At 26.8% G+C, this 26,214-nt stretch overlaps 2 protein-coding genes across 6 annotated transcripts; both read right to left on the bottom strand.

The window, feature by feature from the left end:
- Nucleotides 1-3,045: 3,045 nt before the first annotated feature.
- LOC135922787 (methionine aminopeptidase 2-like) lies at nt 3,046-12,666 on the bottom strand. 4 transcript variants are annotated; one of them, XM_065457258.1, is made up of 11 exons: nt 12,532-12,666; nt 12,350-12,490; nt 12,253-12,309; nt 12,077-12,206; nt 11,874-12,038; nt 6,845-7,026; nt 6,457-6,551; nt 6,034-6,130; nt 4,897-5,000; nt 3,985-4,100; nt 3,046-3,783 (listed from the first exon to the last, which is right to left on the bottom strand). In XM_065457258.1, exons 1-11 carry the CDS (start codon nt 12,626-12,628, stop codon nt 3,531-3,533), a joined length of 1,437 nt encoding a protein of 478 aa, XP_065313330.1. In that variant the 5' UTR covers nt 12,629-12,666; the 3' UTR covers nt 3,046-3,530. The 4 variants fall into 4 exon arrangements, with proteins under 4 accessions (XP_065313330.1, XP_065313331.1, XP_065313328.1 ...); XM_065457259.1 differs by having other exon boundaries at nt 3,047-3,783; nt 12,253-12,306; XM_065457256.1 differs by having other exon boundaries at nt 3,048-3,783; nt 12,077-12,212.
- An 8,102-nt stretch (nt 12,667-20,768) lies between these two features.
- LOC135931771 (uncharacterized) lies at nt 20,769-24,825 on the bottom strand. 2 transcript variants are annotated; one of them, XM_065469067.1, is made up of 2 exons: nt 24,630-24,825; nt 20,769-22,881 (listed from the first exon to the last, which is right to left on the bottom strand). In XM_065469067.1, exons 1-2 carry the CDS (start codon nt 24,782-24,784, stop codon nt 20,910-20,912), a joined length of 2,127 nt encoding a protein of 708 aa, XP_065325139.1. In that variant the 5' UTR covers nt 24,785-24,825; the 3' UTR covers nt 20,769-20,909. The 2 variants fall into 2 exon arrangements, with proteins under 2 accessions (XP_065325139.1, XP_065325140.1); XM_065469068.1 differs by having other exon boundaries at nt 20,769-22,864; nt 24,630-24,717.
- Nucleotides 24,826-26,214: the final 1,389 nt, after the last annotated feature.

Genomic DNA, 26,214 nt, shown 5'->3' with positions numbered 1-26,214 from the left:
AATATTTATAAGATGGCTAAAACGGGGGATGTAATTATTACAAGTGACAGACTCTAAGAATTATAAATTTATTCTATTAAATTTTTTACTAATACATTATTTAGTTTCTTCTGATTCTGAGACTTATAATTCAGACTGGAAAAACTATTCGTTTATTTTACCTTATCATCTACTTTTAAATTTTTCTTAATTTAACAATTTTATTTATTAACCATTCCTACTACCTCACGTATTGCCGAAAGGGTCCTGAGTAAAATTAAATTAATTAAAACAAGACTTCGTAGTACTATGAAAGATCCATTTCTTAATAACTTAAGCATTTTATCAATGGAAATTTTTTTTTATTTAAACAATTAAATATTGATGAAATTATAAATTCTTTTGCTTTCTCTTCCCATAATTTGTCTAAATGATTAATTTAAAAATAATATGTTATTTTATTTATATTATATATTAACGATTGTTCCAATAAAAAATAATTTTTGAAATTTATGGGTGTATGGGTGTCAAAAAATAATTGCCCATTTTTCTAAAGGGGGAGGGGGATATTCTGCTTTCATCGCTCAGAAAGTGTAGAGGCCATTGACCTAAACTAATGATTCGTCCATTAAAATGCACTTTGGAGCTTCATTAAATATAAATGAGCTGGTGACCCTCATTTTGGTTTCATATTTAAGAATTTTTATAAATAAATTAAACTTTTGAATTTTTAAGACTTTCAAAAAGTTTGTATGTGTTTATTTACATGTGAAACTAAAACAGTGAGCTACCAACTGATTTATATTGTTCAGAGACCTGCAGACCCGGGTACACGGGCCGAGCCGTAGTTTTATTTTTTTAAATATACCTAGGCCGGGTCTAAAAATACCTAGACCAAGCCATATATTTTAAAACCAATGGTCATTATCTATAAAAATTAAAAATAAATATATTTTTAAAAAAAACCCCGGGGAAGATCTTGGGTAAAAATCATTATAATATTGTTTAAACTTAAGCAGATATAAATAATTTTTATAAATATTTCTACCATTTAATAATTATAAATATTTAATCAATATACTGATGAAACTAAGATTAATTTAGACACAGTATATAAATATTAATTCTATTTTATATAATAACAAATTAAATAATCAAATATAACATTAAAATTAATTTTTTTTAAATATCAATTATTTTATGTTAGTCTACAACCCATCCTTCACCTGGCCAGTTTTTTTCCGCAAGGAAGCCGGAAGAACTTTGTTATCAAAGCGGGGTTTAGAACCAGAACAGGATCAAGTTAGATGCAAAATTTTTAGAAATCATCTGAACCGAATCCTGAAAAATAGTGAGAATATTTTTTGTCAGTCCATTTTTTAAACTCTTTGATGGCTCAGAATATTATATTTATTTATAACAACTTTTTGAATCTAAATTCAAAATGACTTTTCGATCTTATATTTATAAAAAGAAACAGTGTTGCTAAACGGCTCGATTTAGCCAATTTTAATTTATGATTTTAGCCCAAATATTATGCAAGGCCTCGAGAATTCTTTAATAGATGTCCAAACCTTTCTGCCATCTTGAGTGAAATCTCCCCAGGATTGAGTAACTTTTTTCAGCTAAAAGATTGGTTTAGCCGTTTTTAAATATCGAGGCGTTAAACCTCTTATTCACAATTAGCACGAATTCGTGACAAGTAAAATAAATATGCTGTGTTTTTGTTTTATCCGCCGCGAATTCGCGCCAAATGTGACTGAGGGGGAACAGCACTAGGTTTGACCATACCAACCACCACTTTAACGATGTATCGACGCCCTGCTGATTTATAAATAATTTTGTTTATAAAGAGTATTTTTCGTTAAAAATAAACTAAACATAAATGCACAAACCTATTCATATTTTTTCTCTTTGATTCTATATAACTGCGTAGATAGAAAAATAAGGGGAAAAAATCTAAATATATTTTCTATCTTTTTTGTCGTTATTATAAAATCTTTTCCTAGTTGTTTTATTATACATAAATTTAATTTAATAAAAAATATAATAAAATATAAAAACTTATCTTTTAAAAATGAATCAAAAATCCTCGCAATTATTATTTTTCAATAACATTATAATTCTTTCGAAATATATTAAATGTAGGGGATAGGTTCTAAATTCCTAAAAATGAGGAATCTCGCTTATCTCATAGAAAATTAGAGTAAATAATTAATATTAATAAATGCTAGGGAAGTAAACACTTTTAATTTAAATTTTTAAAAAAATTACTAAAAATAGAGGAAAATCATCCGTATTCCCAATTTGATAAAATTTTCTATGAAAAATACACGAGATTCCCAGTTTTAGAGAGATTTAGAACGGGAGCCTAAATGTGTTTAAAATATTCCTGTTTTTTCCTTTTTTAAAATAATTTTATTCTTAGCTAATTAATAATGGTTTATTCATAAATTGCACAGGGAAAAAGATGTCATGCAGGGTAGTTAATAATTATTTTTTGTTTTATTATATTTTAATTTCCAGCGTTATTACGTCATTTTAAATAAACACCCTCTTAGGCCACTTTCCAGACAGAACGTTTTATCAAAGCGGTTTTAGGGTAATGTTACCAGCAATTTTTTTTATTTACAAACAAAGGATAATAATTTGTTGAATTAATTTTTTCAAATAATATAATATTTAAAAAAAAAACAATCTGATCCATCCCCATTTCAAACCTTATTAAATAAATAGAAAATAAACTCCAAAAACCTGTGGAAGTGGCCTTAAGATTCGAAAAAAAGATTTGTTTATTTTGAGGAAAATAGTTAAAAAATATCCTAAACTTTAAACATATAAATACAAAATTGAAGTGATATTGTTTACATTATATTTTATTAGTTTTTTTAAAAAATAATATTATATTATCTTTAATGTGTATTTGCATATAGTCGCAGTACAGCAAATAATTATCGATAATTGTAAAAGTTAATATATTTTCTTGTTGATATGGTAAAGTGAAATATCGTTTCTTATATAAAGATATAACGATGAATTATATTTTTTGATTTTCAAATTATGTTATTAGAATTTTATCTTTGTTTGATTTAATAAAAAATACTTCTGATATTCTTAATTCTGAGCTAATTCTTACAAATATAATAATGAAAAAAAATAATCTAGCATATATCATATCAAATTTTTTATTATTATTATAATTTGCGAATAATATAATTTAGTCTGGATATTTGACCATCAAAACGTGTAATAATATAGATATTTTTTTTATATCAAAACGAATATGGTATTTTTTTTAGAAAGAGCTTGATAGATCTTTTTAATTATTATCCTCGATAATTCATATAATCTTAAGTGAAAAATAATCATAATCCAATCCAATAATTAGAAAAATAAACTAATTTACGCGATACGAATAAAATAAGAATGCACATGTTCCTTTTTTAGTATTAAAAAGAATAAAACTTTTTTTTTCAAAAATAATTGGTCAAAAATCAATTTTAGTTATTAGTTTATGCAGAATGGTAAATACCAAGTTGGTGAGAGTTTGTTTAATAATCGTCGCCTCGGCTCAGAACCTCTTTACAGGTAGGTCTAAGCAAAATGGTGTGTTCGAATTGAGCGGTATAGCATCCCTTGATATCGGATAGCGGAGGGTAAGGAGTAACGACGCCTAAATCGCACAAGTTCTTAAGAGCCATGCTGTACTTTGTTTGTCCAACGCGATCTAACCATCGCCGGCAAAAGGCTAAAGTACCGAAATTGTGATTAATGACGTTTAGTAGAGATTTGGCACTGTTAAGTCTTTGAATGAAAAATAAAAATTATGAAAAGTAATTTTTTAATGCATTTAAAAAAAAAACTAAAAGGATGCTCTGACGTCGATACCCAGCATAAGGTATTACTCGATACTCATGGCATCAGTATCGTTTTTAATTTTTTGAGCTGGGATGAGTGCAGGTTTTTAATAAATATAATTAGAGCAAATTACGACATAAAAATTACCGAATTGGAACGAATGCAGAATCGTAATCCTTCATGTAATGAGAAGTCTCCATATCATCATGAACGAGACCCTTCCCCGTGCTGCCAAATGTTTCAATGGCGTATAGCTCATTCTCCTAAAAAAATGTTTATCATAATTAATTATAGGAAATAGATACAAAAAAATAATTATACAAGATAAAATATTTATAGAATTAATGTATTTCAGTTAAGATTCTGTTAAATATTAAAGTGAACCCCCAACTTTTTTTAGAGGTCTTCAAGCCAAAACTTTATTTTTTTTATAAACATCTTAGTTTTATTTTGTATATAACAGAAACGAGGTCTATTCATAAACAAATACGAATATTTAATTATTTAAATACCAAAATAATAAAGGAAATTTTATTATTCATATACAAATAGTAAATTGTATGATTTGTTTAAAGGAATATAATATAAATAATTTATTATTAGATTCGTTTTTGTATAAACGTAAAAGCAACTAAGGATGATTTATGACTTTTGTCCAAGCTCATTTGGAGGTTAACGATCACTTATAATTAGAGATATTTATGGGTCTTATTTGAATAGCCTAGCCATTTTTAATAAGAAAAATTATTTCTGCCATGATTTATATTTTCAAGCCTGGCCCGGATTTTTTAAAATATATTTTATTTATTTTTAATTTTTATAGCTAATATTGACGATTTAAAATATTTGATTTTAAAATATACAGCCTGGTCATTTAAAAAAAATTTTCAGGGTATTTAAAAAAAATTTTCAGGGTATTTAAAAATTTTTTTTTAATCCAGCCAGGGTATATAAATAAAAATTAAAATAGGCCAGACCCTTGTACCCGAGCCGGAAGGGCCAGCCTACACGTCTTTGCTGTGTTAATATCTAGTAGATAATAAAAATTATTTGGTTGACTTCCATCCGTGTGTTATCGCCACCTTTCACAATAGGCACTGTTTTTCCCGCGTGAATGCAATAAGGACCTATTGAATGCCCATTCAAGTTTCTGATAGCCTTTACTTTGTGTGTTAAAAAGAAATTTTTTTTTATAAAAAATAAAGATTTCCTATGTAGTAAAGATCTTATCGTATAACTATGCCATAATTTGAAAAATAAATAAATATGGGTTTTACAAAAATCTATTATTAAATTGGCGATTCTCATTAATTAAATGTATTTAAAAGTGTCCATACATAGAAGTAAGTAGTAGCACCATTTTTATGGTATGTAAGTAGATAATGATATCTAGTCGACGTGCAAACCAAAAAATGGCGTTAAAGCTTACTCGTAAGTATAAACACTTTTAATTAGTAAATGACCAATCTAGTAGTATATATACATCATCGGGGTTTTCTGAATGAAGAGGAAACTTTTGGGGCATATAAATAAGGAAAAATTAACAATGGCTATATTTTAATTTGCCTAAATATAAGAAGTACAAGTATATAATATATCTATATTTTTCTTTCTATGGGGTCCTTTATATATTTTGATTTTATGTTGAGATGCTTTTAATAATATCTCTTAAAACATTTACAGGAACGTTTTTTCAAAGCTGTTTTTGAGGCATGTTTCTGACAAATTTTTTGTTAACGATTAAATGGTATCTAAGAAATCCCAAAACATCAAGTTTATATAAAAAATTAATTCGACAAATTAATATCTCTTATTTGGAAATAAAATAAAAAATTTGTGAAAACATGCCTCAAAAACCGCTTTAAAAAAATGTTGTGCCTGAACATGGCCTAACAGGACTTCGGCTTAATTTTAAGTCCTTAGCTTCTCTTTTTTCAAAATATAATTTTTGATTTTAATCATAAAAGATTTTTCATGAAAAAAATCTCAAGAGATCAAAATTTTTTCAAGATCATTTCAAACTATGGTTATAATGAATAAACTTTAATTCTGCAGACGATATAAGGAAGTGCAATAGGAAATCACATATTAACATGTTAATAACGAACCCTCCCTTCTAGTTTTGAAACCTGACTTCTAAGATATTGTATCGCAAAAAATATAAACACAATATTCTGATATATATGTATATATAACTTGGATATGAATGCCCATTAATCTCCAATTCGTAAGATTCCATAACTTCCTGGACGGCTTCACCTATATCGCAGAGTCTAACATCTATACCAGCGGTCTTTAATTTATTTATTCCGATTCAAATATAACGTATATATATATATAATTAATTTTAAAATGCTACTTAACAAAAACCAAGGATTTTAAAATTTCAAAAAACAAAACCAATAATAAAATTTGAAGTTTAATACCCGTTATTTTTTAAAAAAGATTTAAAAAATTAATAAATTGACATTAAAAAAAAAGATTTTATGATTCAGTTTTTACTAGCCCTGTACCCTTATACCCCCACTTCAAATATGTTCTGTAGAAAAAAATGTGGTGCGCCAATCAGCTGTTCGTTAAAAAAATTTTAAACTTGCTATGTAAAATAAAAATTTATACCTTAATTCCCGTATTTGTGGCCTCTCTTACAGCCTCTACCAATTTATCGTATTTTGGGTTAAACGAAACGGTCCAAGCACAATCTATTATACGACCTTTCAAATGTTTTGTTTTTTATATAAAATTTTCATTAATAAATTATGAATATATAATATGAATTCATAATAGTACGATTAAACCTCGATAAAGTGTCCACCCATGGATGGTTTTATATCAAGATGCCGAAAGGTATAGTATAGAGGGGGCGGTGTAAAGTGGTGGTATGGGATGGGTGGGTAAAAAAAGGTATACTCTTAAAGATTCATAGAGGGTAGTAGTGGTTTCTTAATTAAGTAACGAGAACAATTATTCATCAATTAAACTAAAAAAAAATGAGAAAAAGAGGAACCTTTTATATGAGTCCCGAAATCGATTTTACACACATCATCGTATTGTAGAACCGTAGCATCCCCAGCATTGGGAGTATAATGGGCGGCACAGTTATTGAGCGAACAGCCAGTAGGAAAGGCCAGGCCCGCTTCGAGTCCTTTAGCTTGAATCAAATGACGGGCGGTATCCTCTAACCTTTGACTTTTGTTTGAATAACATAAATTGTAAAATAAGATGAGGCAATAAAACCTATATTATGACTGTAATAGAAGTTTAAAGATTGGCCCCATCTTTTACTTCAGATAGGATATGATGACAGATTGGAAAGGATGTGTCAATAACCAATAAAATATGAAAATATTTTCATTATTATTCGTAATGTTGGTAGTATAACATAATAATAATAAAGATTGTTTATATCTGAGAAATCTAGCGTGTGATCCTTTCAAACGCCTTCTCCAAGCCTACAAAAACGATAAAATATGTTTTTCAAGACTTGAAGAATGGGTTTGTTCATGGCCCCGGGCAGGGTTACTCTTTGATAAAACCAGGTGTGGTTGGTTTCGGCAGTGATGGCAATGCATGAGAATGGCCGAACAGTTGCTAGAACACATGATGTTGATAGCGAAAGCTCTGAAATAAAGGTGGGGCAAATCAAGGATCAGTCTTGATTATTATTTATCAAGTAATGGCGAGGGAGGTACGCGGAGGATTCCCATGAATGCACACTGATTTATATTGTTGGCAACAAGTGAAACCGAGTTAAAGGATACGATAATCATATGGAAGCAAAAGGTTTTAAAGTAAATGAAGAAAAGAGTAAGGTGATGATTGGAGGCTAATGGTTAGGAAATAAAGAAGAAATGGTTGGCCGTGTGATATATATGTGGATGTTGATAGAAATTCAATTCTGCACCCGTTGCCATAAATGGGTGCGCAAAAGATGTAATGGTGAGAAAGGAAGCATGCTGATTGCAAATGCGACTTTTATCTGAAAAAAAAGGTCCATGATAATGATAAAATATAGGGGTGTACCGATACCACTTTTTGGAGGCCGATCCGATCCGATATTTCAGATATTAAATTGATATCGGCCGATAACCGATCCGATATCATATCTAATTTTGTATTCTGCAAAGATGCCGGTTTTAATTTTTAATATACTTTTTATTAGTACAACATCTATAATTTTACTATACCATAACATATGTCATTTAAATATATTATAATGGTCAGTTATAGTTTATATTCAATTCAATTGCTATTATTTATATAATAAGTAATAACATTAATCTATTTACATAATTAGTAATAAAAAAATATATTATGAAATTTGAAATTAATATTTAAAATTAATATATCGAAGATTTCTTTTTATATCAGAGATATGTCGGCGGTGATGGGGACTGTTAATATCACTAGCATCACTAAAAACAGATACTGAAGAGATTAATGAACACTTTTTTAAACAGATTGCGAAAAAAAATAACTATATTGCAGAATGTTTATTAACTAATTATTTCTATTAAAAAAATTAAACATAAAAATGTATTTCGATTTTATTTATAAAAATAAATGGTTTTTTAGATATAACTTTTTTTAAATTTTGTTAAAAGCGCCATTTTATATCGGATCGGAAAATTTTATAATATTTGCCGATAACCGATATTTTAAAATGAGCGAAATATCGGCCCGATCCGATATAAATATCGGTACATCCTTAATAAAATAGATAAAGGTTAAATAGATATCGGCAATTGAGCTACTTTGTGAAAAATAAGAGAATGTTTTGTTTTTTAAATGACACACTGAAGGCAGGAGGTGTTGATTCTACTGTTGTAGCAAGAGTCAGATATGTATGGAATAGTTCCGAAAGAAGTCGTCTATTCTAACAAAGAAAAGTTTACTGTATGGTATTCGGTACTACAAAACCACGAATCGAATCATTCCTTATTCGTATGAATATTAATAAAAACATTATTGATACGATTCGTGAGATTAAATTCTTTAAAGATATTTGTAAAAATAAAGATAAAAATAATTTTTTTGCGTGGAACATGTTTCATACCTACGCATAATTTCTAATATTTATAAATGAATCCATTGAATAGTGGATAAAAAATTATTTGACGAAAAATATATTTACCTTATTTCGTATTTTCGAATAATTTTGTTATTTATATTCGTAAAATATAAATCAAATCAAATAATTCGTTTAGGTATATGGGTAATGAAAGCGGAACACAAAGCTAAATAATAGAGATGAGAATGATTAGATGAATGTGAGGTGGGAGAGAAAAAGAATAAACGAATTGTGGGAAAGATTGGGATATAAGATTGGAGTGGCAATGCAAAAAAATAGAATGAGGTGGTTTGAGCAATTTAATAGGAAGACAAAAAATGATTGGGTGATGAGATAGATGTATTTTGAGAAGTAATGGGATCGGTTTGAGGTAGACCAGCGGCGACGCGAATGAAAGTGATAACGGGTGGCATTAGAAAATAGATCTTACATAACGAAGCCCCGAACAGTAAAAATAGAGAAAAGGAATCAGAGGGGAAACTAGTTCATCCAGGTAAACTATCATTAGACGATAGCGAACTTTATTTGTAGACAAGAGTATTTAAATGTTATCCAGTTATATTTTATTACATTTATTTACATAGTCATATCCACAGCTTTCAGGAAACATCGTTAATGCTTACTTAAGTTGAAAGAAGCAATCTCCTGCCAAATAATCGAGATTTTTATATTATTAAATTGGATACAAAAGCTCAGTTTTGTGAATTTAATTTATCTTCAAGCATAAGATTTTTTGAACATAGTAAAAGAAGAAAGCATTTAGTTTAATTATTATTTTAAAATGTTTCACTAAAATGATTATCAGAAATTTTATTATGTCTTTTACTTGATAATTTTTAAAATATTTATTAGTAAAGTTATTAAAAATCTTATTTTATAATTATTTTCCTATTTTAGTCTATTTATTAAAACTTGCCCATTTAAAAAAATTTTATATATAGGCTGAGCACATCCAAAGGTTAAAGTGAATTTAATATGTCAGAGCAACTGAACTATATATTGCTTCACTTTCGAAAAATCAATAAAAAAATGGCTCTCTACTTAGTATTAAAAAAAATGACTGTAGAATCATTTTTCCACAGGGAGAGTTTATTTTTGTATTGATTATACTTAAACTAAAATAGGTAATAAAATGAATGAGAGTATTGGGAAGTTATAAAATATCGGTAAAAAAAGAATTGTCTATCAAATCCGAATTAAGCCTGTGTCATATGGTTGCTTGAACATTAGAAAAACATAAATCAAATACTTCAAATTTTAATTTGCCTAGAATCGACAACTTTGGTTCCAGTCTGTTTGTTATGCTTTTTATAAAAAACATATTGAATAAATTTGTTTAATTTACCTGCCCATCTACTGTTTAAACATTATTTTGGTTGATTAGCAATATTTATGAAATAAGAAAATAATTTTCAATAAATCTAAACTCTTTCTGCACATTTTGCCACCAGCCCATCCTTAGTTCTAAATATCTATACCCAGCCCACCCACACATCCAATGTTTAAAATATTTAACCCACCCATTACAAACCTCTAGTCCGCCCTAAAATAAAAAATACCTAGAAATCTTGTTATATTAAATAGGCAAATTAATTCTAATTTAAAATTGAAGTCTTTTTAATCAGTTATTCATTAATGTCTGGTGATTCTATTATATTTCGCCAAATTCAATGGAAGTTGAGGAAATGATTATATTTTATTATCATTGATATTTTGGAAGATAAAAAATAAATAAGATAAAAAATAATATTAATGAAAATTTTAAGTTGCAATATATAAATTTAATGTCAGCAAATATTGATCAAACTACATAATTTTTATCTAGAAGTTAAACAGTATTTATTAATACATGAGGTATAAGTATTTTTATTTAATTCTACCATTATAGGTATTGAAAAGATGATAGGCATATCATAAAGATATAAAAAATTATAAAGGGAATTGACTTATAAAAATTTGTAATAAATGAGAACGTAGCCAATAATCAAAATAATACTATTAATAAATTAATAGCATGGTTTATTGTAAATAGCACCTAGCCATTGAGAACCATAAAAAAATTATTTATCTATGTGTGACGCCAAAAAATTAGAATTATTAAAATAAAAATATTTTAATATAATTATAGATAATAAACATTACAGTGTAGAGAGAAATACACAAAATAATCCTCATGTAAATATAATAGATCATTTTATGGACCAATCTTAGAGAATGAAGGATGTATCATTGATATAAAACTTATACTATACCCAGAAGCTATAAAATATTATATTCAATAATCATTGAAGAAATATATGCTCATATTAGCCTTTTAATATTAGATAATGCTGCTAATATGGTAGTTCAAGAAATGAAACATCTTTCAGGACACCCAAGATTAAACAGTAGTGATAGTTTCCAGTTAATTAATTTTAATTATCATCTTTTTAGCATGACTTCATTTTATCTTTATCATTTATCAATTTTATGATGTATTATATAGTATTAGTGTAAAGGTTATTAATAAAATAAGGAGGAAATTCTATTATTTACAAAATGATAAATATACATAATAAATCAATGAGTTATAACAAAAATTCAAAGATTATGGTAGATTGAAAATAAAGTATTTAATTGAATTGTTGTCCACCGGTCCAATTCGATTTCCACTTCTTTTCCCCATCAAAAGGTACTCGGCGGCACCCTAAAAATGGGAATAACCTCTCTTGGAATTTATTGTCCCCTGGTAGTCCTTAAAATATCCCAAAATATCCTCAAATATTATTCCATATTTTTTAATTAATATATCTATTTCATTACAAACCTTATTTAATTCATAATTTTCTTGCTCAAGTGTTAGTAATATTTTAAAATTATAGTAATAATTTAAAAAAGGGCAAATAGTAGTTTGTAACTATCAACCATAATTAAAAAAATGTAATTGAAAACAGAAATAATTCATATCATAAAAATTAATGATTACCAAATTTCAATCATTGTCATTCCTGGTCTTATATATGATTGAACATATTTACGCGTTTGTCTGTGAACTTCAGCAGCATGTCTTATATCATTGTAATACTCAAAATGTGCACCACTTTCAAGCTGCTTCATTTCCTCACTGTTTATCCTGTATTTGCCTGTCTTACTAAAATAAATATATATAATAAAAATCATTTAAATTACCCATCCTGCTCTATTAAATAATATTCTAAAATTTGCCCCTGAGGATATATATGATTAGAAAATTGTTCTTGCACAGGTATACTAGGTGGTATGTTTTCTTTTTTGACCATATTATCACAATCAACCATATCTGAAACTATCATTGATGTATCTTTATCATAATTAAATTTTCTTACTTTTTTTCTTATTCTTCTTTTTTTTCTTTTTCTTTGCATCCCCATTCAATACAGCTACTAATAATTTTAAAAATGATATATTTATAATTTACCAAACCTTCTTGACTAGGCTCATCATCATTTTCATCAGTGTTATCCTTTTCAATTATTGAGGTATGTTGAGGTTCAGATATATTTATTTCTTTGATTTTTGAGATAGTTGACTTTTCATCTTGGGGCAAATCTGAGGTAGAGATTTCTGAATAAAGTAATAAAAATTAAGAATTTCAAAATTCAAACGTTTTTTGGGTTTTCTTTTTTTCTTTTTCTTTTCGGTTGTTGCTGCTTCTTCAAACTGATCTATATCTTTAACATTTTGAATTTCATGGATATCCATAATTTTTAAAGAATTTATTCTTGTTTGTTAAAAAATAAAATGATTGACATATGTTACTATATAATCAAGTATCATATGCTTAAATTACAGTGTGTTAATAATAAACTTACAACAAAAGAGGGTAAACAAAATAAGATTATATTTTAATTTAATACATATTTAGACAAGCAATTAATTAAGATTAATCATGTTTAAATATAAAGTGTTGGAAATTTAATATAAAATAAAAAAAAATTTGTTAGTAAAATATTAACTAATTTTTTTAAATTTTATTAAATAATAAAATAAAATGTTTAATATAAAATCTTTATTATCCAAGAGCAACACAGATTTTTCCAATTTAAATGAAAACTCTCAATTTTCGTTGTAAACAAAGACAAAGAATACAAAAATATTGGAATAAAGAAAAAATGATATAGTTACTATTATCAATGCCTGAAAAACAACAGATGAAGATCAAAGAATCGCAAGATACTTCAAAATGTCTATGGCATCGGTCTTAAACTTAAACGCGATAACTTCCCAGAAATAAATGGGGATCCTCTAAAAGCAATCAAAAAAGAGAAAGTAAGAAAAATGATTCTTCCATAATTGAAAGATACAATGGGAAATAACACTCTTAATATCCAGGAGATAATAGAAAATTTGCCCCCTGATAGTTCAAAAACGAAAACTATCATTAATAGATATATCAAAAATATAGGTTGGTAAAAAAAAGAGCTGGCAAGGAGCCTGATAGAAGAACTCCTGGAGCAATTAATATTCGTCAAATCTATTGTGTAAAGATTTTAAATATTTCAAGGGAAAAATTTTATTTCTTAGAAAAAATTGGAGTAAACTTGCATGTTACACCAATCTACGCCTTGCCGCCCAGCGTCTACATGACAGTATATTCACTGGATGCAAACCCCCCTTAAAAATATATATCTACCCCCCTAAAAATACCAAAATGTTATCCATATATAATTTAAAAATGTAATGAAAAATTTTCTAGATTATTATAGCCTACCCCCCAAAATGTCTACCCCCTACCACACCCCCTACCCCTTTATAGATATTAGGATGCAAACTGTTCCTACCCCCCCCCCCCCCGCTCATGTAGACACTGTTTCCGCCATACAATGTGCGTCCAATGATAAAAATTAAAAATATAAGATACTTTGTTTGTCAATTGCAATTGGAGGGGTAATTCATTATAAAATAGTCGAAGGAGCTTATAATTGGCTATTATTCCATGATTTTATGACAAAACATATTCTTACCACCAGATGCAATTATTGTGATGGATAATGCATCTATCTTTAGAAGCTATCTTATCAATACTTATAAAGGTATAGGATTAAATTCTTACCACCATATTCACCTCAGCTAAATTCCAATGAAAATTTTTAATATCGAGCAATCAATCCCCGCCCTAATTCAAGAAATGAAATTGTTGGGAATATTATTTTTTACACGGATTTTTTCTTTATGCAAAGCTATTTAGAGTTGGGTTATCCCTGACAACTGATTAATTAGGCAATCCTTATAATTTATTTATATTAATTATTATAATATTAACTCTTTTAATTCCTAAAAAGGTACCATTATCAAATTAGTGGAACAATGGAATATCTTAATTAATTATAATTATATTTTTTATGTAGTAATTATTTTTTTATAGTTATTACAAAAGTTTATAGTATTATCATATTTTTATCGAAATAAATGAATGTAAAATAGATTACATATGAGAAATTTTAAAATATTTTCAAATATTAAAAAGACTTTTTACAAAAGATAAATTAGAATTTTAGATGAAATTTATACAAATATCTTACTTGATCATTCTCAAAGATCAAAAAAAAATTCATTTTATCATCACAATTATATATTTACCACATTATTACTTTTTTAAAACATGACGATTTATCTTAATTAGTTTCTTGTCCATATTTAATTTCAATATGTATTAAAATAAAATAAAATCTTATTTTGTCCTCCTTTTGTTGTAAGTTTATTATTTACACTCGTTTCACTATAACGTTCAAGTGTTAACTAAAGTCAGTTAGCGTTAGCATCTTTATTTTGTCCTCCTTATACTGCTTTTAAAAGTTGAGTTGATGATCCCATAGGGTCTATGTGAGGTTAATATTTAACGATCATCGAGGGTATCAAGCATGAGGCCGGGAGGCACTTCTTTCCCTTCCTTGTCAATAATTCTCTCCTACCCCTTAAAATATTTTAGGGAAAAATAAAAATACACGTTAAAATTATAAAAAAGGAAATCGCAACCGATTTTGATTACGATTTTTTTGTAACACGCCATCCTTCAGCTTTAGAAATGGCAGAATATATAATTTTAACTATGAACCAATATCTACAAGCCATATATTTAACCCTATCTCTAAAAATATATTTTACTATGATATAAAAAAGTTGCTTCGAAATTGTCAGATATATGGAAGATGCATAAACACATATAGAAAAATGGGCAACAATTATAATAAAACAATTTCTCTGATATAAAGGATGAAGAACATAACGAAAAAAATGATAAGCAAGAGATTAATCAGATCATAAATATTTATACAGATAAAATAATCATCTGTGAAATATCAAAGCAATTTAACCATTTTCAGAAATAACATGGAACCATATATCTTAATTGTAAATATTTATTCTGATAATATAGATGCTATTATAAAAAGAATTTGCAGCATATTCTGACAGTCACTTCTACATAACTGTTAAGAAGATCGATTTATAACTTTTATTTAATTTAAAGTTTTAAATTTGTTTATAAAACATTAAAAAATTTTCATGTTAGTTTTATTAATAAAAATACTTTTATTGTTATAAAAGGAGTACAATTATCATCAAAAAATTATTAATAATGTAAGAATTGTATAGGGATCAGACAATGTGCAGGCTTCCTCGATCTTTGTGATTTCTGCTTCATTGTTGTTTCCATTTAAGGATTCATTGAAGACATATCATGTGAACTCAAATTTTATCAATCTTTTTTGTTTCGCCGGTCTCCTTCTATAAGTGGTCTTTCTACATTATCCGAATTTTCATCTTCCGACTTCATATTTTCTTCATAACTACCTGACTTCTCCATTTCTTTTTCTATGCCACTTTTTCGGAGTTAATAAGCATGCTCTGTATCGATCTATATTTAATTTTTACTGAATATAAATATCTAACAGTTGTGAATTTTATAATTCCTTCTCTTAACCCGAAATTGATTCTAATATGTACCTATACAGGTTAATGAAACCCCAAATTTCCTCATTTGAGTGTGTACATCATGAGCTTCCTTTTGTCAAATATTTGATTGTTCCATCGCATCATTTACATTTGAGCGTAACCAATCTAATCCAGTTCTTAGATTTCGCCCCAATATAGTTTTGCCGCTGAGCTTATAGATTAGTACTAGCCAATATTTTATTGATATTTTTGACGATAAACCAGGCCCTAGTTATTTATGGCTCAATTATTTTGTTCGTCGTATTCGAATCCAAAAAAAAAATGTGTCTATGGATAAGAAGGCTAGCGCGCTTGCATTTCATATTGAAAACTTTAAATTAAATATTTTTTTATTAATCAAGTATTGAGTTCATATACGAAATTTGAATCCATTCCAATAGACATTAATTATATTCTAGTTAATGCGCTATTTTTATTATATATTCATATATTATAAAATTATATTTAAGCCCTATATCTAAATTCTTTATTCCCACAACAATTCAAAGATAAAAGAAATTGGACATAGTTTAAAATAATCAAATTGCAACATTAAATTTCATAGAATATGATGGTGAAACAAGATTTTCATTATATTTTTGTCCACTAGAAACCTATAAGAATTGTTTCTTACCATATTCATTAAATTATATACTTATTCTACAATTTAAATTTTATTGCATTGCTCTATAATATTTAAAAAATGACTAAATTGACAAAAATTTTTATCACCTGGGCTACTTGAAATAAGAACTTAAATTAAAAATTAGATCTAAAATATTTTTATAGCCATACTTGCCAACTCATAAAACATATCTTGTAGGATTTTTATCTGGACATAGAAATAATGTAATCAAGAGACTGCTCAAACTGAAATAATAAAGTATATGCAATAGATTCATTTATTTAATTGTCAGTTCATGTTATTTATAACAGAATTAATATACAATAATAATTTAGCTTTTAATAGAATTAAAAAACTTAAACCTTACAAGCATTTTTTCAGCAAAGTCTATCACCGTTCGCTCTCTGCCTCCAATCTGAAAAATGGGTAAACTAACCATTGGGTTATATAATTTGCATACGTTATTATGATATCATTATCGGATGTTTTTTTTAATTAGAAATTATAAAATATAGACTATGTAAATTCTATTAAATGAGAAGATCGAGTATGTTAATTTTAGATAAAGTTTTTACATTTTTTTTCAAATTATAATTTTATATTTTGTTGCCATTTTTAATTTTTGGATTATATATTTTTATTTTTTTTTTAACTTTAATTTTTTTTATATAATCTTATAGACTTGATTAATTTATTATACCATTAATGTTGATTCTATCGGCCTTAGTTCAAGATGATAATAAAGATCAATAATAATTATATATGGAATTTAATTATTACTATTTTAGCAACTTTCATGCCTCTCACATTGATTAGTAGACTACCACATTTACTTATTTCGTGAAATTTCCGAAATATATCACACAGTGGCGTATCCAGGATTTTCTTATGGGGGGGGGGGATTTTTTGGGGCTTCGCCCCCAAACCCCATTAGCTGGCCATCGGTCAGCTTTTGCTCGACCTTCGGCCGGGTCTTATGTTTAACTATTTTATTAAATTATTCATAATAATTATATATCTATTTTTAACTTTTATTTACTAATTTGTGCATATCGATATTACAAGCCTATTTTTTATTATTTTAAGTTAGGTATGTTATATTTAATAAAGTTTTTTTAATGTAAAGTTGAAATAAAGTTTAATGTCATTTTATTTTAAAATTTGCTTTAAAAACTAGCCTCAGCTTAAATTCTCATACAATATAAGTAGAATAATTTTTTTTTTTATTGAAAATACTACAGTGTATAAAATATTGACTAGAAAATAATTTAAAGCAATAACTTCTATCAAATACAATATTATCAAAAAGTTTATTAAACACTATAACTATAATGTAATTTTTAATTTTCGTGTGGATGTTGCCAATTCATCTAGAATTTCGTTCGTCGTTGGAACTAAATCTCTATGAATATTTAACATAGCTAATCCATTTAGCCGAGATTCTGAAGTAGTACTTCGTAAAAATGTCTTCAGCCTTCTCAAGTTTGAAAATGTCCTTTCATTCGTGCATGTTGTAATAGGCAAACATGCAAGAATATAAAATAACTTCAAAATATCGGGAAATTGAGCCAAGATATCTTTATAACGATTTAGTGCATCAATGGCTTGCTCAGGTAAAATAGTTAAACGTAATAAATATTTATACCAGAATTCAAATTCGCTGATTAAATTTATCTCCGAATCAATATCGTACGAATAAAATTTGGCTGAATATTTTATTTTATCAATCGTAGCATTAGAAAATGAAGAGGGAACTTTGGGCAATAAAACTTGAAGATTTCCAAAGACTTGTTTTTTATCTAAAAATCGTACTTTTATTTGTGATAAAAAAGTGTCCAAGAATGGGATAAAAATAGATATTTTATAATAATCTTCAGTTGATCCAATATTTATATTGCATCTCAATAATTGCCTTGGTGCTAGACGAGGTTTAATTATTGATATATCATAAAATTGAGCCTTCGATTCATTATCTACATAAATATTATCAAAATATTCATCTACATTCGTTCTTATTTTATCCACCTGTTCATATATTTTCTGCCAAATCAATTACCTAAACCAAATCTAAATTTGGTTTTTGTAGATTTATTCTTATATAAACTTTAAGATTAGCAACAAAGCAAAAGTATAAAAAGAGTGCAAATTCCCATATGGAATGATATTCATATAGATTAAATATTCACCAAACCTGCCTAACCTAATTTTTATAAAATATTTGCTAGTGCTACCTACCTTTATCATTTTTTCCTTAAATTTCTATTTGTACATTTTTTCATGCTCAGACATATATTAAATTTTGTATATTTTCTGTTATAAAGAATATAAAATTAGATATTTATTAATTAAAATATTATTAAAAATACTTATTAGTTCGAACTCACTAACTAATAATTTTAAATTTCATAAAATAAATATATTTAATAATAAATTATATATCGTTTGATTTCAATATCTTTGTCTTGACTAAAAATTTCTCCATTTTTTATTAATATTTTTGAATAATGTTAATGTACTCACAAGGAAAGGAAATTTTAAAAATAAGTTTTATGTTGGAAAATTGATATTCAAATATTTGTAAAATTTTGATTGGGGGGGGGGGGTGGGGGGGGGAGTAAAATTTTTATTAGCTTAAAATGATATTTATGAAAACAGTCAAATTTTCGATGGGCCCCCTCCCCCCCATTAGTTACGCGGCTGATATCACACATATGTTTTATTTGATAACCAATAAAAGGTCGGAAATTTAAAGAATTCGCGGCTATACCATATTAGCATATTTATATGAAAAATGATAATACAATCATCATAAAAAGCTTCTATTTTTTAAAAAATACTTCTCCCTATATTTTTATAAACATTTGAAATATAAATCCGTAATTAGTATTTTTTAGTCTAGGGATTAGTTTCCTTTTAACACGGTCTGAGGGCAGCCAAAGTTTATTTTTACCAAAATCTATTACAGTAAAATAAATTTTACCTGGCAACCTTCTTGAGTAGAATAATTTCTTGTAACTCTATTCTTATTTAAATAATTTTATTTTATTCATAAATATTATTCAAAATTTTTTTTTGAATATTTTTTGAATATTTTTTGAATAATAATATTTTTAAAGTTTATATTTTAATATAAAATTTTATAATTTATCTTTAACCATGTTTTTGTTAAAAATATCTATATTGCACATTGCTTTTGTATCTAAATAACAAAGAAATTAAATTGTAACTTTGATATTTTAATTATCAGAATAATATCACCTATTTGTTTTTACGTTTTAGTGATACCTAAAAGCATATGCAGGCATTAATTTTTACGTGATATGGTGCAATTTTTTCACAATTATAATTCTGGAAACTTATTCATTACGGCAATAGCTAGTAAAATGGTAAAGAAATCAATGTATAATTAATATTGAATATCATTATGTTAATTGACCTGTGTTACCAGAATAAATAAGAAATATATAATGTTGTATTAAATCAAAAAAGTATTAAATGAGCTATATAAAATAAACTTACCAAAATAATTTAAGAAAAACATAATTATTGTGTTCCTAAAATGGAACAAAAGCTAAATTCATAGATATGTAGTTGTATGTTCTACCTAAGGAATAAAAATTCCCTAAATTTAAGTCTTTTTAATTTAATTTTGCGAGCTAAATTCTTTAAAAACTGAAGGTTATAGGAGCAAACTGTTCGTTGGTAGAAAATGTAATAGGCAAGAATAAAAAATTTCTAAGGTTTTATATTTGCTGATTATTTTAATCTGCGCTAGAGTAAGCTGGTTGCGATTTATAATAGTGAGGAAGGATGAAATGCATGTAGCAGTTTATTTTAATACAGGTTAAATTTATCTAGCATTTTTAAGAACAGCTTAAGTTAAAGTTAATAAAATTAAAAATTATTATTTGTAAGCAAAATATAAATCTCTCATGTATCATAAAATAAATGTATATTAATAATAAAAAAGATTTAATAAGAAACTTAATCATAAAAAATATAAATATTAATTGTCCATTTAATATATAATAGTTTGGTGTCTAAAGTTAAAATTTTATTTAAAAAAATAAATTATTATTGAAATTTACGAAATCGAGTTTGGACACATAATGTATAATTCGAGATTCTTTTTTTTTGAAAAATTTTTCTAATTTAGACGCACTCGAAATAGTTTCCTTAAGTACAAACCTGTTATCATTTTATAAGTAATATTATATCCATATTGCATAATATTAATTGCGAATGAGGATATTTTATTACGGTGATATTACCCATGATCGAATTTATAAAATTTTATAAATAATATATTAGAAATTTTGACATTAGAAGGTATATAATATTTATATAGTTTTTTATAATTAGAAAAAAATCTCAATTATAAGATTAAACCGATTAATAATAATGATTTATTTAGACACAATTCATTCAGTTAATTGAGAATTTATCCAATTTATTGTAAGTGCTCAATTCTTGATTATAGCTCTTGAGGGATGTTTCTATGGTCGTAGTTGGTGTGTTCTGAAAATATTTCTTACAAAATCTACCGCTGGTCATTTTACAGAATAAATTTTTGACTTGCGCGCGAAAATCCTTTATAAAAATGCAATAAAGATAAAAATTGAGTGCGAAATTGAGGGCTTCCAAAACATTAGTAGACATAAGAGCTATATTCAGAAGTGTTTGACCACGATCATTTTTGGAATTTTGGGTTTTATTATCATAATCGTTATTGATATTTGCCGCGTGGTATTTGGTATCTATTATAGTTACAATCGCTTGTGGTATGTTGCAGATGAAGTGCAAACTAACTATAGTTAATAACATGATCGTTAACCTTTTTTCGTCTTTCAAGTGCTTTCTAGCTCTTTCGTTTCGGGAGTCATTTAATGTAGTCATGATTTTACTGTCGGAAAATTTAGCAGATACCATGGTTTTTAAGTTACGGTCTTCGGGAATATGATCATTATTGTAATTATCTTTGAGATATTTATTTGCGGGATCAATTAAATAAGCGCGCTGAGAATTTAAGCTTCCAATTTTTGGAATTTCGTTTAATTGTTGTAGACTAATTTCATCATCGTCAATAGTATCGCCTAACTTTTTCGCAAGGCCATTGCATCGCGAACCATGATTGTTTAATTCAACATTTTTCGTAAGTTTTGTATAATTGGGATCTGATAATTTTTTATTAAAATCATCGTTGATCGATGGCTCGGAATTTATGGTTATTAAAATTTGTTTACTTCTTATACCATTTTTACCTTTAACTTTCCCTATACAACTAACGGGAGAATTGAATCTTTTTATGCTACTTTTATTTTCCTGATATTCTATATTAGTTAATGGGTTTTCGATTGATGCTGATTTATTATCAAATTCGCTTTTATTGACTATCGAGATATCATTTTCTTTCATCGCATTAATTTTATCTTTAATTAACGGAAAAATATTTACAATAGATTTTTTCAGCGAATCTTTAGGCCTTTGTGTAACGGATAATTCAGTCGTTAATGGCCCTTTTATATTAATCATAGAAGCTCTCTTTTGCATATTTAACTTATACCTGCGTATAATAGACAAATTTAAAATAGTTAATATTACCAGAGGAGCAAATGTCAACGAAATTTCTCTTAACCATTGATAAGTTGTGTAAGATTGAAGGCTAGTAAAATTTTGGTTGTTAACAAAATGATAGAAAGGTTTGTGGATCCACTCTTTGTCATGAGATGAATAATTAAAGGCGTATGGTGTGGCACTAAATACTAAGGATTTGTTTTTTGGGCTAAATTTTTTATAAACCATCAAACTTTCTTCTTCCTCGTTTGTTTCTCTTATATATTTTCTTAAACCATTATAATTCTTTGCTTGTATATAACGATGAGGTGTAATCTTTGCAGGAGTTTTTAATAAAACATTTTTTCTCCTGCTAAATAAGGAAAATGAAAAATTATTATAACTGGATCTTTTACGAGAATTGAGGATGAAGGAAGAAAAGTTAAAGCTATTCTCAGTTGTTTTCGGCCTCTCGATTAGAGCAGGTAAAATTTTTCCATTTATTTCTATTTTGTACTGTAACACTCGTGGACACATAAATAATAGAGGAATCAAAAAGGAAATGTATACTGCGAAATTAACCATTCTGGGAACGCTTATTTTCCGGTACTGTAAAGGTTTGTGAAGTGCTACATATCTATCCATTGTGAGCGCACAAGTTAAAAGTGTGCTGGCTTTCATAAAAACATTTGTCAATACGTTTACTATATATATGAGAAATGCGTTCCAGGCATATGTAGTAGCAAATAACCAAAAGGACATGTTGGCTAGTGTATGTAAACAAGGCCAAAATATAACCGAGATACAGGCTCCAAGATCGGATAGCGCTAAAAACCATATATATCTAGATTTAAAAAAATGAAATAAAATATTTTAATATCATCTATTCTTTATTAACCAAATTGAAAATTACATGATTCAGGAATAGAAATTTTAAATTATTCTGCATTATTGAATAAGAAAAGGACTAAAATAAATCTACAATTTCAATTTAAATCTTATCAGTTTATATTCAAGGGCTTAATTGATCCATTGATTTCAATAGTTAGAAAAATATATTATGCCTCTCTTTTAAAACGAAAAAATACTAAATGTTAATATATTTAATATTTCAAGCCAGATTGGTCTAGACAAATTATTTATATTTACAGGAAAAAAATTACATATGTTAAAGAAAAAAGAGTATTATTGCTTTGCCTTACAAATATTTTAATATAATATAAATCAGATTTAGCGGCTCCTAGGCTCTTCTATGCCCCTGTCTTAAATAACATTTGCATTTGTAGATTTCTCTCCTTTTCAAGGTTGCAGCTAAAACCTCTGACCCTACAGACTAGGGCCTCAAAAGTAATAGAGATAATGGTCAATAGATATTTATAACTAAACGATAGATATCTTTATTATTTAACATTATTTATTTCGTAATTTAAGGAGCGTGATGCGATGTCGCATTAACTTCGTAGTTACTATGAATGAGGCCTAAAGTAAGGTAAGAGGAATTGCTCAACTATTTAAATCTTTTTTTGCAATTTAAAGTTTAAAAAACACTTAAATAAATTTTAAAAATTGTTGAATCTTTTATTTATAACTAGACTTCTGGATCTATTAATTATTTTTGAGGTATAATACATTATTTCCCTGTATTGTACCCATATATTTATATTTATTTTTGTTCTCAATATCCAAGCCTTTCTTACTTTATACTCTTCGATGAGGTAGTAAAACGTCATACAACAGCTAAGATGAACAAATTAGCTATAACTCATTTTTATCTATTTTTTAAAAAAAATATATTTAACCCTAACCTATATTTTGTTTAGATTGAACAGATAGTTGGGTAAGTAAATCAACTAAAAAAAATAAACATTTACTACACGAAGTGGCCTTAAAAGTATATTTTATTTCTCCTTGAGAGGGAGAGGGTACCATGTCAAATATTAAATAATTCGTTTCAGTTTTCGATTAAATTTTGCTACAATTACGCCCACCATTTTAACTACATCTGTTTACATGTTTTTATAAAAAAAAATTTAGGGTCAAATTAATATTTAAAAAAACGAAATTCAAGATCTTTCATATATTAACAATAGATGTATACGCTAATTAATTCCATTACGTTCAATAAAAATTGTAAAAAAAATGCTGCTACCAACAAATAATATATTTGTACTAAAAAAAATACTACATGGACTAATATATTTATATTATACATATTACCTACACATAATAAAAATTGTCTAATGTCTTTTTAAAAAATTTTTTTTTATTATTTAAGGTTTCAATTTAAGAATTCAAAAAAAAACCTATATTTAAAGTGAGAATAAAATTTTATCGACAAAAGGCCGGAATTAAATATGATGATTTCAATAAATAGATAGTTTTTTTTATGGATGTGGAGGACACACATACGAAACTTTTCTGAAGATTTTACATCAAACTCAGAGAAATAAGTTTATTTCTCCTTACCTACTCGAATATCAAATCATTTTAACTCGCGTTCTGATGCCTAGATTTTACTGAAATAGGATTCTAAATTATTTAATAAAAAGTATATAATATAGTATATTTATCATATATATTATAAACATTTACTTGAAACCAGTTGATTTTGTGGGGTTGTAATGGCTTGTTACAAGAATTAAACAATTTCCGATTATCCCAATTATGACTATAAAAGGTAAAAGTTTTGTATAGGTGAAGAAAAAGAATTGTTGCGATAATTTTATCAAATAATCAGAAGCTTCCATTACAAAATACCAAGAATAAAGGAATTTATTTATAAATTGTATTTTCCTTCTATATTATCATTTTTTTAAAGTTTATTACATGTCATTATCAAGAATAATTTGTAAATTCGTGCTAATTAAAATAAACCGACGAAATTTCATTTATATAAATATTTTAAAAAAATATATTTTAAATTAAGCGAATAAATATTTAAATATTTTTGTTTATATTCAATTAAAAATTCATTATTTGGTTCGTTAAATTCATATTAATTTTATGAAAATAAATAAATAAATAAAATAGAAATGTGTCATAATTAATTAATTTTTTGTTTAAAATAGGTTTTGAGAAGTAAAATATCTTATCCAGGAATATCACAAAATTTAATAGAATTAAGAATTGATGATTATTGACCTGACGTAGAACTATAATATGATGCCTAAATAAATAATTTCATATTTTTATTATATATATAATAAACTTATTTAACCAAAAAAATTCTAAATTAAATTATTAGTCACTACTTAGGGTTATAATTCATAAGATGTTTGGTTCAACTCTTCACTTTGTTAAGACAACAGAGCCTAGGGTTTTCAAAACAGAAATACAATTGAAAAAAGTTAGCTCATCGCTAAAAATCGACTAATTTTGCTCAATTTACAGGCACGTTCCTGAAGAAAATTTTCTAAGCGTTGTGGCGGGAGTTAATTTATTTTTGCGTTATTATCTATATTTTCAACAATAAAAAACCCCTCAGTTTAATCCTTTTTTAAACCGGCTGATAATTGACTAGAAAAAAATAGAGCAATTAACTAAGCTTTAGTTCGATCAATTACTTGTATTTTTTTTAAAAAATAAAATTGTCAAATATTTATTAATAAGAATTTAAAAAATAGGTAGGTGGCTAGCAATACCATCATTAAATTCTTAGGCGCGTAATTGGGGGATCACCCCCCCCCCCCCACTTCTTACGATTTATTTAGATATAGTTTTTTTAGAAGATAAGATCATTTATTTTATATATTTTATTGATACCTTAACTATTTTTTAAGTGTAACATGTCCATCCAATGTATATTTTTCAAGAAACCTATTTCCACAAAATTTTCTTGGCAATTGCATTTATGTGAATAAAAATATCGCGAAATCGCAAATATATTATCGCAAATATATTATCGCAAAAAGATTGTCGTGAATGTATTCATTAACCGCCAACAACCGCCGTCAACGATCTATCTCCTTTTTTTAAATTTGCTTTTTTATAAAATATTTGATAATAGATAGATTACTCTTATAATAAAATAAATTAATTTAAGAGAGCAGTTATTGAGGTTGAAAATATCTTGACTGATCCGAGGCCCAACACGACGCTGGTTTGATCCCAGTTCGTGATAGTTTTTCTTCTCCTGAAAACTAACCCCCTCGAGTGGATAGGGGCGTGGCTGTAGTAA

The sequence above is a fragment of the Gordionus sp. m RMFG-2023 genome, chromosome 1 (assembly GCF_954871325.1).
Source record: "Gordionus sp. m RMFG-2023 chromosome 1, tfGorSpeb1-WG-v2, whole genome shotgun sequence".
NCBI classification, from domain to species: domain Eukaryota; kingdom Metazoa; phylum Nematomorpha; class Gordioida; order Chordodea; family Parachordodidae; genus Gordionus; species Gordionus sp. m RMFG-2023.
Note: the sequence above shows the minus strand (reverse complement) of the source record. Positions and strands in the feature narration are given on the sequence as shown.

Coding starts and splice junctions, on each gene's coding strand:
- LOC135922787 (XM_065457256.1), bottom strand. CDS start 12,628: ATGGATATCCATGAAATTCAAAATGTTAAAGATATAGATCAGTTTGAA. Junction 12,491..12,531: donor AAAAAGAAAACCCAAAAAAC/GTTTGAATTTTG, acceptor TACTTTATTCAG/AAATCTCTACCTCAGATTTG. Junction 6,131..6,456: donor CCACAAATACGGGAATTAAG/GTATAAATTTTT, acceptor AATAAATTAAAG/ACCGCTGGTATAGATGTTAG.
- LOC135931771 (XM_065469067.1), bottom strand. CDS start 24,784: ATGGAAGCTTCTGATTATTTGATAAAATTATCGCAACAATTCTTTTTC. Junction 22,882..24,629: donor ACAAAATCAACTGGTTTCAA/GTAAATGTTTAT, acceptor TTTTAAATCTAG/ATATATATGGTTTTTAGCGC.